The sequence below is a fragment of the Sycon ciliatum genome, chromosome 5 (assembly GCF_964019385.1).
Source record: "Sycon ciliatum chromosome 5, ocSycCili1.1, whole genome shotgun sequence".
NCBI lineage: Eukaryota > Metazoa > Porifera > Calcarea > Leucosolenida > Sycettidae > Sycon > Sycon ciliatum.
The window spans coordinates 30,786,157-30,799,105 of NC_088647.1; the positions used below are offsets into that span (position 1 = coordinate 30,786,157).

The 12,949-nt window shown below is 47.6% G+C and overlaps 1 protein-coding gene and 1 long non-coding RNA gene across 2 annotated transcripts in view; one reads left to right on the forward strand and one right to left on the reverse strand.

Annotated features, from left to right (window-relative positions):
• Positions 1–12,861, reverse strand: part of LOC135818316 (slowpoke-binding protein-like) — a 33,994-nt gene extending 21,133 nt beyond the window's left edge. Inside the window, exons 1-4 of the mRNA XM_065331671.1 lie at positions 12,516–12,861; positions 6,144–6,214; positions 4,103–4,257; positions 3,643–3,720 (exon numbers count right to left, since the gene is read on the reverse strand). Coding sequence (XP_065187743.1) covers positions 3,643–3,720; positions 4,103–4,257; positions 6,144–6,214; positions 12,516–12,659 — 448 coding nt within the window. The 5' untranslated portion in view covers positions 12,660–12,861. The remainder of the gene's footprint in view (positions 1–3,642; positions 3,721–4,102; positions 4,258–6,143; positions 6,215–12,515) is intronic.
• On the forward strand, positions 4–1,873 carry LOC135818314 (uncharacterized). The gene is made up of 2 exons (XR_010553662.1): positions 4–598; positions 1,282–1,873. It is a non-coding gene; the product is annotated as an uncharacterized LOC135818314 (long non-coding RNA).
• Positions 12,862–12,949: the final 88 nt, after the last annotated feature.

Here is a 12,949-nt window from a genome sequence, read left to right on the forward strand (position 1 = left end):
GGCTTCATTTTCGACGCCGAGTTTTCGATGCCAAGACGAAGGTAGGTGAAAGAGAAGACACCTCGAACAAGAACGAGTCTCCAGAAGCGATCGAGTCGAGCAGGAAGACGACTTTTGAATTTCGGCCGAGCGAGCGCTGATGACGTAATGAGGGATTAGCTTGCCAGTGGAAATGCATCTGCGCACATACATTTCACACACTTTTTGGCCAATTTTCAATCGAAGAAGAGGTTGTTTGCTATGTTCTCCCAACGCCGTGAGCGATCCCGTCTTCTATACCCTTCCAGGTACCCTGAAGGTCCTCCAGAGGAGAATTTATCTCCATCAAAGTGTTGTTGATCCGCTAAATTCGTCTCGAGACATATTCACCCAGTGCAGTGCTGATAAATGTAGAATGTTGAATCTGTGATAATTGTCGACGATGGAGAGAGAGGCTGATAGCCGCTGTCGCAGGGAGAGTGAAGCTGCTGGAAGTAACAACAGGGAGCCCGTTTGTATCACCTGAACAACCAGACTTCAAAGCAGCTTGACCAAATCGGAGGGTGCCTCGTTGCTTATCGTGAATATTACACCGGCATGAATTACTACAAGTATACTGGTGAGTTTTTATCTTGTTTCTGTTCGTATGCTAGTACCCTGGCCTGGAGTTCTCGTTAGCAAATTCCTATTCCCTGGCGTTTTCTAAACATTCCGTGTGGTACTGAATACGTGATCAAGTATTCCGATTTGGGTAAATGTGGAATTTGGACATGTATTTTATTAAAAAAATTCTTTTCCAAATAGAGCGTTTGTAGAGAAATGGTTGCCCAAATACAACAAAATTTATTCTGCAGTTCTACAACTAACTTGTACTGAAATCCAGTCGAAGTAAAAATGATTCTTCATGACAGTTGGGGTCAATGAAATCTGATCCAGGCATAACGAATGGTGACGCCTGCCACCCCGGGAACGAATGCCCATTTGGTGGGGGATACCAAAGTACTCGAAAGTAGTGCGTGTTTCAATGTGGCATGGAAGTTTTATATGATCTCTGGTCAATGCAACATACAATAGCCATCATGAATTGCAGGCCTCGAACGCAACTCCGACCAGAATTGGCAGTTCCCTAAGTTAGATGCTTTATAATTCCATGGCCCCAGCTGTAGTTATAGAGGGTTTTTTGCACATTATTCTTATAGTCGATAGATTTATACTGATGGCCACAAACAACGGCAGTTCAAACTTCACTGATGTGTTTATGAGCTGAGAGATTTCTCTCCACTATTTCTGTTGTGCACACAGGTTTGTCCAATATGCATTGACCGTATTGGGTATGGTACCTGCTCTGAGAAGGGAATCGCTGGAGCCACAGTCCAACTATACAGGCTTTCAAGAAACAGAGAGGAGCCATCTTTGCAAGCTGATACCTGATGTGTACCGACAGAATTCTCACGAGATACCTTACAGACTACGCCTGGTGTATACTTCATAGTACTCCTTCGACTACTGTCTAGAATCAAGTCGACTGAAGCAAGTTCAAACAACTCTGGCTTCAAACGAGCCGTCGATTAGACAAACAAAACATTCTCTCATATACTAGAGCACTCTGACAACTCACGACCTATTCCTAACGATTGCCACCGCTTATAAATATGTAGAGTACTGATTGGAATGTGCTCACAATCTCAACAATCCAGTGCTATAATTATTTGAACTATGTGTTCCTTCCATAAATGTTGTATCCACATATAATCCACAGTGCTGCAAAGTTTCAGAGTTCTCAGGGTATCAAACAAAATTATTTCAAATACAGTGAAATAGTTCGTGGACATTATAGCGTAACTTGTAGTTCCCTGGTCCTTTTCTTTGCTATAAATTAATCCTTTGCTCTCTAGCCACCGGTGAGTCCAACAGTGAAATTGTTAGTTCATATGTATGTGGGTATGTGGGGGGGGGGGGGGGGTGAACATATTTCTATATAAGGGACCTGCAACTGTAATACCACAGTACAGTAGATAGCAAATATGTAGAAAACAGAAATGCATGTTCCCATCATTGTACATGGACGGGCGCAGCAGGCCGAAGCTATAAGCCAGAACAGGATTTACAATCGCCTAGAGATACTTGAGCTTTTCCAGTATTCTCCGTGAGCTGTCCCATTCCACAATGGTTCATGCCACCATTATTTCTGGTAGTATCCATGTGCATAATTCCAAGAACATCTCGGATTCTTCAACAATTTGTGCCACGGCAAAAGACAACGCTTGACTCGGTCACTGGGGCTGTCAAACTTCACATCACAAATGAACTTCAATTTCTCATCTGGTTCAAGTATATGTACTGCCATGACTTGACCATGCTTCATCCACAGCTGGGCGAAGATTGTGGCGTTGAATTCCATAGCGCACCTTCTTGCTGCCATGCAGGAATATGTTGAGAGAAGTGAACATATTTTTACTAAAAAAACAACAGCCACTGAAGAGGATAGCATTAGCAATAGCCTTGGGTGAATTTCCTGCAGGTACACGTTGTTGGTAGGTCTACTGGTCGGTCTCCGTATTGTCAAGTTCAGAAATCACCTGTACTACACATCTTGTAGAAGGGATCCTGATCGAATAATTCTCTGATCATAAAATTCACTAAACTGAGGGCGAGACAAATAGTCAGTACTCCCCGATTCCGTCTAGCTGCTTTGATCAAGTGATGCTAACAAGCTCCCCGTTGTTACTTCCAGCAGCTTCACTTTCCCTGCGACAGCGGCTATCAACCGTTCTGTCCATCGTCGACAATTATCACAGATTCAACATTCTACATTTGTCAGCACTGCACTGGGTGAATATGTCTCGAGACGAATTTAGCGGATCAACAACGCTTTGCTGGAGATAAATTCTCCTCTGGAGGACCTTCAGGGTACCTGGAAGGGTATAGAAGACGGGATCGCTCACGATGTTGAGAGAACATAGAAAACAACCTCCTCTTCGATTGAAAATTGGCCAAAAAGTGTGTGAAATGTATGTGCGCAGATGCATTTCCACTGGCAAGCTAATCCCTCATTACGTCATCAGCGCTCGCTCGGCCGAAATTCAAAAGTCGTCTTCCTGCTCGACTCGATCGCTTCTGGAGACTCGTTCTTGTTCGAGGGGTCTTCTCTTTCACCAACCTTCGTCTTGGCATCGAAAACTCGGCGTCGAAAATGAAGCCGGAGTGCCCCTTTAAACCGGTAAATCGAGGCCCCGAGTTTGGAGGTCGACTTACAACCGGTAAAATACGGCAGTTATTACTTGTGTTGGCCAAAGAAATTTGCGTCCATAACCAAGTAGTGCCGTAAGACTTGTCGTTAAGCATACAGAGGTGTCAGGAACGCGTAAAAAGCAGCGGCTCTGCACATGAGGCAAACCATGGCTTTCACCGGCGCATACCGTACACCATCATGGGCAAAGGAAAGGTATTTCGCTACAGTACTGTCGGTCGCCGAAGAACTGGGGGTCGGCCTCCTAGCCTAGACCGATCTTATTTTCACGTATTACAGTCTATGCCCAGTTGAGTTACCGTGTATACATTGTTTTTTTTACGAGAACCAGGTATGCTGTGCTTGGTAAAATTCTAGCTTGGTCGTTCTTCGGCGCCCGGCAGTACTGTATGACAAGGACAGCTGCTACTCACCAATCTGCCGTAGCTGAGTCTTCATCGTATAGCCACCGACTGCACGTAGGTAGAACTGACAATTCAGCAATGCTGATTCTGCAAAAGGGACAACAGGAACACAAATCCACTAGTCAACAACAACTCGTACATGCACCGTGAGTGTGTGAGAATCACCGACTTCCACTTTGACCCAAAACTGAGATATGGTTTATATACCAGGTTAGAGAAAGATAGAGCGAACCTGGGATTTTAGCCTGATCTAGTGCATGCAAGACGTGCAGTACACGTTAGAAAATACGCTCACACAAACACCCCCCCCCCCCCCCCCCCCAACAACCACCCACGCATACACCACACATGCATGTGCCCCCCCCCCCCCCCCCCCCTACACATTCACCAACCCATACACCACACATGCATATTGCATATGCCCTCCCCCCCCCCCCCCCCCCAACACACACAGACGAGAACCCCGTACCTTCCTCCGCGTTGCGATCGCGGTCGCGCTGCTTCTGCAAAGCGGCGCCAAACGTGTCGGTGCTCTGGCTCAGCTCAAAGCCACGGCTACCCCGGACACCGCCAGTGGCGCTACCACCATCGGTGCCGTCAATCTGTGCGTATCCACGTGTAGTTCTGCAGTGTGAGAAAGCGACATCCAGCAATCAAGATGGGATCCATGGTAGGAAAGAAGCGACCAACAAAGCAACAACAGTTGAATATCTTTTAAACTTTAAAAGTTCTTGACTTCACTGCGGAATACACACAAACAGCCTACTCTAATACCGTAAGCTACTGTATTGTAAAGTCGTCAAAAAAAGCCGTGGCTTCTATGACTTTCTTGGTGAAAATTTGAAGGCTTCTATATGAGACAGGCTTCTACACAAGACAGGTATTTCTATGTGCCGTAAAGTCGCGGATAAAAGCCGGGCGTATAAGCATATAAGCCGCCTTCTGCATCAGGCTTTAATGCAAACCAGGCTTGTATGCAAACCATGCTTATATGCACCACTGATATTTTTCCCAGGCTTGTATGCACATAGAAGCCAGGCTTCTACGCGCGACACGCATAGATCTACCACTGACTACCGGTATGGCGGCAGTTTTACTATGCACCGTACATAGCGCATGCACTCTTGACCTACCCGATCCGCGCTTGCATAGAAGCCAGGCTTCTACGCGCGACAGGCTTATATGCATTTGACCCGTTTGATTTTCAGGCTTCTATCCGCGATGTGCTTGTATGCAAACCCGGCTTTTATCTGCGACTTAACGGTATGTCAACACTAAAACCAGGCTTATGTGACGACAGGCTTCTATTCAGGACAGGCTTATATATGAGACAGGCTTTAATACAAGACACTACGGTACTTGGACCGGTGCATCTCGGTTTCTTGTGGCGCGCTTGACTCGGCGTTGTGTGTCAAGCTGTCCCATAGTGGGGCTCACTCGTCTGTCTATCGTCTTTCCCACTAGAAATGAAAGTAAACGATTGCCAACAGCCAGTTCCGAAGGGCAATCGACAACGAGTCATTCAGAAGATCACCCTACTTCTGCGAGAGAATGATATTCACTACATATACCATTCAGACAGCCATGGAACAAGTCAACAACGCACAGATAGCGCACTACACTCAGTCCACTCATCGGAAACAGTCCCGCTGGCTTTTGAAAGTCCGATTTGGGCCGAATCGAGGATCACAAACCCACTTTAAATCTCAAAAATCTGGGTTTGGGATCTGCTTCTCCATACATTTTGCCATGGTATACCTGTCCTAATTTTGTAAAACCTAGCTGAATTTCTATTTCCCTGTTCTTCGACTTTTCTGGCCTCAAATGTGGCAAGGAGTAATTGCATGGGTCACACAATGCAGGATGTACTGTTGTTTTCACTATTATCTACAACTATGTGTGGGAGACACCAAAAAGTTAGGGTGCCAGTTTCCAATGAATGGACTGTAGCATACAACAAACCTTGGTTCTGAAATGGCATCATTATCATTACTATGGCACACCGACGCCAAAAAAACGCTGACAGCGCTCCCAGCACACACAATAGAAGGAGAAACACCAGAGAGTACGCAACTATCATCAAGGTGCCGTTCATTAACAACAGGCTCGCGAAGAAGGTTCATCAAGAAGCTAGGTTGTTCAGTAGGGATATGCGTGCTGGCCACTCTTTGAAGGATATGTTGGTTCTGTCCTCGTTCAGCAAGCCACAACGCCCCAGGAAGGCCCAGCAGCAGAGGAAGAGGTGGGCCAGCTGAATGTCGTGCACGTGATGGTAGTTTGAGGCGTGATGTGTGCATGTCCCAGGATGCCGTCTACTCGTTGACATGTGCCGTGCATCAAGAGGAGAATGTCGGCAAAACAGGAAAAAAAAACCCAATGCCCTACAGACACCAATGGACTTCCTGGCTAAGCATTTTGAAGTCGCACAAAATCATGATTATGTAGGTGCACCTGACAAATAATCAGTTGACTGGTCAACTGTGTGATACTCGGATTCGATCGTTACGTACCGTTGAGCGCAGGAACAGAACACAATGGTGCAGATCACCAGTGATAGGCCCATCGTGCCAAGGACGACGACCTGAGAGAGAGAGAGAGAGAGAGAGAGAGAGAGAGAGAGAGAGAGAGAGAGAGAGAGAGAGAGAGAGAGAGAGAGAGAGAGTGAGATAGATAGATAGATAGAGAGAGAGAGATGAATAAATACAAAACTACATGCATGTGCATGTATGCGCAATGAAACACACACACACACACACGCACACACACACACACACACATACACACACGCACACACACACACAAACACACACACACACACACACACACACACACACACTGGTTGTAGAGAACACTGCCAGGACAAACGAGGCGTGCTCCACACAACCTAATAATAATAGCAGCCCGCTTCTTGGCTTTCAGGCTCCCCTTTTTCAATGGCTACTCGCAGTGGCTTTTGTTGCACCAGGAGACAAAGGGCCTTTCTACTTTAACTGGATGCTTTTTTTTCAAACTTTGGAGGTGGGTGCAGGTTTTCGCGCTCTGAGGCTCCCACAGTTTCTCGCCAGGAAACCGGCATCAGGCCGGCCTGGTTTCAAACATTAGGTACTGTAGTGGCAGTAGGAAACTAGATAGACATCTGATAGCCTTGGCTCACCTCCGCCATGCCTCCAACAAGATCTGCCGTTCGCGGGCTGACGGATTCTGAAGTAAAACTGTTGTGCTCCCTCCCCGGGATCGAGTCGTCGATTTTAGATGTAGTAAAAGTCGCTAAAGACGCTGGCAACAATTAGTGACGGAGTCCGCAGACCGCGAGACACGACTAAAGAATAGGATCGATGATTTGTCGAGGCAAATTGAAGGCCTGAACGAGAAGGTTGTTGCCCTCAGGAGTCCGCCAATGCCGCGGCAAGTGCTTCTCCCCCGATTCCTCCAGCAGCTGCCCACAACCAGCACAGCCAGCGTACAATGGAGTAGAACGGGAAGGACCAGCAAGCGTACCCGTACTCATGCAGACGAACACCGTAGCACTTCCCGTAGCGTGGGTGACCCTGGCAGTGACCACGGAACGTCAACCGAGGATGAGGACAAGTCCCAGGCAATGGAGCGGCCCACTGTCAAGCCCAAGCCACTGAAGCTAGAACCAATCACGGATGATACGTGGAAGCTGGTATCGAATGAACCTCACAGAGTGAGAAAGGCCGTAGCTGTCACGACGGGTGTCGTGATTCTATTCCAGCTATACACATATGCAAACCAAGTCATCATAATTATTACTACATGTACAGGAGTCGCGATCTGGCTTCACCTTTTTTTCTCCTCGTTTTTCACTTACATACGTAGTGCCTCGCGAGTTCACCATTCTGGGCTCACACCCAGACCACCGCGTGTCGACCACGACATGACATCCATCTTGTTCTTTTCTGTTGAGTTACTTTTTCCGTTTTCACCTTGGGGCAACAGCAAGTTTCTTCACTCGTGCCATATCACTTCAAATAAACGGAAACTGTTCAATACTCTAGATCCTTGTGCGGTTTGAACTCACCCCTAGCTCTCCCACTGTACCCAACTAAACTTCATTCCGCACAAACTGTTGCCGAAACCTTTCAAACTCGTGTCAAACTCTTCTAGTATTTTTGTTGAATCTCTCCGTTGGAAGTTTCTCCGCTCGTGCCGTTTACAGTTCGAGTCATCCCGGCGAATGACTGTAGACTTTCAGTACACCCGTGGTAACTCCGTAGACTAGTATACAGCCGTATCAGTCATGCCAAAGAAAAGGTTTCTTGGTACTCTGTACCTTCGACGCAGCCGACTACAGAAACTCGGCGCCGTGATCGATGCTTGTATCACCGAAGCACAAGCCCTCGCCAATGCAGCTACATCAAGTGACCACGGGGCCGATGACCCTGACACTCACAGTGACAGTGACCAGCGTGGCTCGGCGCAACCCCGTGACCAGCACTCAAAGCTAAGTACACAACTCCACGTGTTAGAGACTAACGCTCTACCACTGCCCTCGCCTGACAATTCGGACGACCCGGAGTACGTTCCGAACGCCACCCCAGCACACGACCTGGTCACCCTGTGGGCAAAGGGTGAGCGCCTGCTGAATGCCTTCTGGCAACAGTGGCGCAATGAGTACTTGGCGGAACTGCGTGACCGCCATCAGCGACTTCAACAGCGTGGTAGAGCCACCACAGCGGCTCCAGCAGTCGGCTCAATTGTCTTGCTGGCTGATGACGCACCAAGAGCTACCTGGAGGCTCGCTAGGATTGTTGATCTCCAGGTTAGCGCCGACGGTCACATCCGGTCGGCGACAGTCATCACTGCAGACAAACGCCAGCTGAAACGCCCGTTGCGCCTTCTGTATCCTCTGGAATGCGAGGATGTAGCACCCGCCGCCGTTCATTCCGCACAGTAATCTACATGGGCAATCTGAACTCACATAGCAGTGAAGAAAGTGTCAAGGAATTCACTGAGCAACGCTCTGCAGCAGTGAACAAACCGGTGAAGGTCCACCAGTGCAGCATACACACCACAGAAGACGGGAAAGTGTCTGCCCGCTTGATGATCGATGCGACTGATCTTGAAATTGCCACTGCTCCAAACTTCTGGCCTCGCCCACTGTACGCGCGGGTTTGATCTCAGGCCCTTGCAATTTCCCATCATCGTCTTGACTGGCCAATTCCCCCCATTGTCTTCAATGGAACTCCTGTCGAGGAGCAGCCCTCTATTAAAGTACTCGGCGTCATGTTTGACCAACAGCTAAAATTCAGCCAGCATATCCGAACCGTTGTAGTCCGAGCAACGCAGAGACTTGGAGCCTTGCGCAAGGCATTCCACTTGCTGACTATTCCTGCCCGACTTAGAGCCTACAAAGCCTTTGTCCGGCCGGTTATGGAGCATTGCCCAATCGTCTGGATGGGGGCAGCTCCTTCCCACTTGGTTGGACTGGGTGCAGGAGCGAGCCATCAAGGCAATACATCCACTATGCTGGCTTCCTAGCCTCAGGATTTGCCGCACCATCGCTGTCCTCTGCCTCCTGTATAAAGCACTTTGCGATAATTCTCCCGCTCTTCTCTTGAGAATGGCTCCACCCCCGACACACCAGCCCAGGACTACACGCCTCACCCGCCAGGCTGTACGACTATCCACCGCGCATCCCCATCAGTTACAGAATGTTCTTCCTGCAAATTCTCGGAACAATGGAGCTGAGCCTTTCCCCACTCCGTCATCCCCTTTTGGAACCAGCTGCCTGCCTCTATCATTCCCCACCCATTTCACCCAAAGAACATCCAACAATTCAAGACAGCAGCTTATCACCATCTCCTCAGAACGAACTGGCACTGAGCCACTCATAGCATACGCGAGTAAGAGGGTACAGTGTCCTAACCTGCTTGGACATAATCTCTCCTTACAGACAGCTCCTCTTGAATTTAAAAGTCTAACAGTGTTCGGACCAAATGGATCCCAGCACTGCAAGCCGGTATACAAGCGTGCCAAACCTGGGCTCGAGCTAGAGGAGGCGAGTTTTCCCCATCGAAAACCTCTGTCATCAGCTATTCCTACAAGTCAGTATCGCCGTCCACAGCTGCAGCATACCAAATAGATGGGGCTCCTCTCAACGGTACCGATGTGCTGAAACATCTGGGAATTCGCTTCACCGCTAATCTGAACTTCCACCAGCATTACATAGATATGAGTGGAAAATTCAAACAGAGAATTAAGTTGCTCTGTTACATGGCCCAGCGCCGTACTCCCAAAGCCATGATGCTCCTTTACAAGAGCTACGTTTGACCCGTTATAGAGTATGGTGTTATGGTGTGGGCGTACCGGCTACCTGCGTCTGATTTGTGTGAGCTAGACAAACTCCAAGCAAGATTCATCAGGTCGTACTTGCGACGGCGTAAGTTTCGATTTGCCTTCGACACACCAAAGCAAGATCTGAACGCATTCGCCAAACTAGAATCACTGCAGTACCGTAGACAATTCATTACCGTAAAAGTCCGTAAATAAGTACCTGCCCGAAAGGAGTACCCCCTTCATTCTTTTGGCTCTGTCTGTTGAAGTCAAGTGAAGCCCGATAAACATACTGCCCGAAATAAGTACCGGTACGATGCGCACATGCAGCACGTAGCATGTACATCGACATGAAAATGACTTCTCCACTACACACGAGTCAGGTCCGAAAGTTAGTTTGTGCCCGAAAGTCAGTACCCGCCCGAAAGTTAGTACGGGTGTGGTCACTAAATTCGAAAGTAAATACGTACTTATTTACGGACATTTACGGTAGCCTAGTTACATTGCACAAGTTTATTTTCAAATACCGGAACACCTTGGCTCAGTTCAGTTTTAATATTTCCCGGAGTGAGAGACGCCCCAATAAAATTATCCTCCCCAAAGCCTTGACAACATCCAAACCACTTTTTTTATTCAAAACCTCCCTTTTATGGAATAGTCTTCCACCCACATTGACTTCGGAATCTTCTGGTCATGTATTCAAGAAAGTGCTGCGCAAACATTCTTGTCAGTATTCAGGTCTACTCGCTGGCATGCCATTACCCTGTTCATCGTAGCCCCCCCCCCCCCTTTCCCAATCTGTACTCTCTTGTACCATCATCCTTCAATGCGACAGACCCCACGATAGGCGGTCAGCCTTTGGGTCATCCTAACGAGAGAGCTTGGAAGCTCAGGGCCCTACGCTATGCTTTTTTGCCTTGATGACCTAGACAAAAAAAAAAGCATAGGGATGTTTAATAAATTCTTTAAAAAATTCCGTTTTTTAAGACATAACCTGGGATTCGAACCCGCACTATCGCACGCCCTGCATGCATCCCCCGATACACTTCGCATGCATACTAATTCTTCCAAGTTGTTTCACATTGTGATCTTGCATTTGAAAGCCCTATTTGAATATGCATTGTGGCCAGCCGTCTTTGATGGCACGGTACGGTAGGGGATAGGTACGGGACAGGTACGATCGAGGGTAATACGACACCGTCTCCCGTACCGTACCATCAAACACAGCTGGCCACATACAGCTGCCCGCAATATTCAAATAGGGCTTTCAAACGCAAGATAATAACGTAAAGCAACTTGGAAGAATGGGTATGAATGCGAAGTGTATGGGGGAATGCATGTAGGGCGATAGTGCGGGTTCGAATCCCAGGATATGCCTGAAAAAAATAGGAGAATTGAAAAATTTATAACATCCTATGCTTTTTTGCCGTCAGATACGGATAGCGCCAGGCGTGACACAAACAAACACACAAACAAACACCAAATTAAAGCTGTGTGGACCCTGGCTAGCGCCAGACGTTACTGAAGTAACGTCTTCTGCATAGCTACGGGAATAAAGTTATTATTATTATTATCCACCGATTTGAACGCAGCAGTGCTTAATAATAAGAATAACAGTGTTCATGCAAATACTCAACTTTTGCTCGCTGAGCAATACAATCTTTTCATTTTCTTTCTTCTGTTTTCTTTTTCAACTTAATCCTCCCTACCCGATCCCCCTTTGGTGAGTCCATGGAGTGTGAAGCCGAGACCTCTGGTCGGCTGAGCTTAATGGGCCCCACCATCACACTCCATTATTCACCCCAGTGTCTGGAGATAATGTGGATTTTGTAAAAAGAAAGAAAGAAGAAAACACACACACACACACATGCATGTACGCATACACACGCACACATGCATGTACACACGTATACATACTTAATCTCCGGACAGCTAGCATGCACACACGTACGCGCGTGCACACACACACACACACACACGCATGCACAGGTACGCGCACGCACACACACACACACACACACACACACACACACACACACACGTACACCTCAGACCTCAGACATGTCTATTGCGGAAGCAATGATAGCGAACAGCTATGTTAGACATAGCAACTTGTGCTGGGATTACACCATTCAACAGCTTGCAAGGCTGATGAATTGACCGCCACTAATTTTTAGCCTGGTATCCACCACACAGCTGATTGAAGTGGCTTTTTCTGGCCAGTGAATCCCTATTTTTTAGTTTTCAGTTTTTCCCTCACACACACACACACACACACACACACACACACACACACACACACACACACACACACACACACACACACACACACACACGCACACACACACTTATCTATGCCGAGAGTTCATTCTAAGAAACTATGTATCTCGGTGGAGACATCTCATCCTTCATTTACTTGCAGACTGAAACAACTACAATGTAGCTACGTTGTGTACTGCTGAAAAATTAACAAGAAATATCTAGTTTCCACCGTATAACCCACAAGCTCTAAGGGTCAAACAGGTGCATAAATGGATAGAGTATAATACTCATGACGCAGGTGTTCAGCCGGACATCAAACCTACCCATACGTGCGTGCGAACATACTTGGCAGCTTCTCTTACACCGTCTTCGCTCGCACCCAGCCTATCTGAAGAGGCGTGAGCGAGCTCTGCAGAGAGCAAAACGTTTGCTGCCAGTAAAACTAGAAACGTCCACTTGTTATTCATGTTGACCGGTGTCCCTGACCGTCGTTGAGGCGCACTGTCAGCTTCGCTACAGGCTAGCTCCTTCTACTTCAGCAGTCAATTCAGAGTGAGGCAAACCTCATTCCTGCACTCACAGCATAGCTGCCTAGGCCAAAGGAACATTCACTCACAACTCATATCAGCCTGAACACATCGGATTTGAACAAGATTTTGAAGAAAGCATGCAACAAGTCGGAACAAAAAGTCAAAGTACAAAAGGACACACACAACGACACATGTTTGGATCTGTCATGTGACGCAGGTGACGCCCG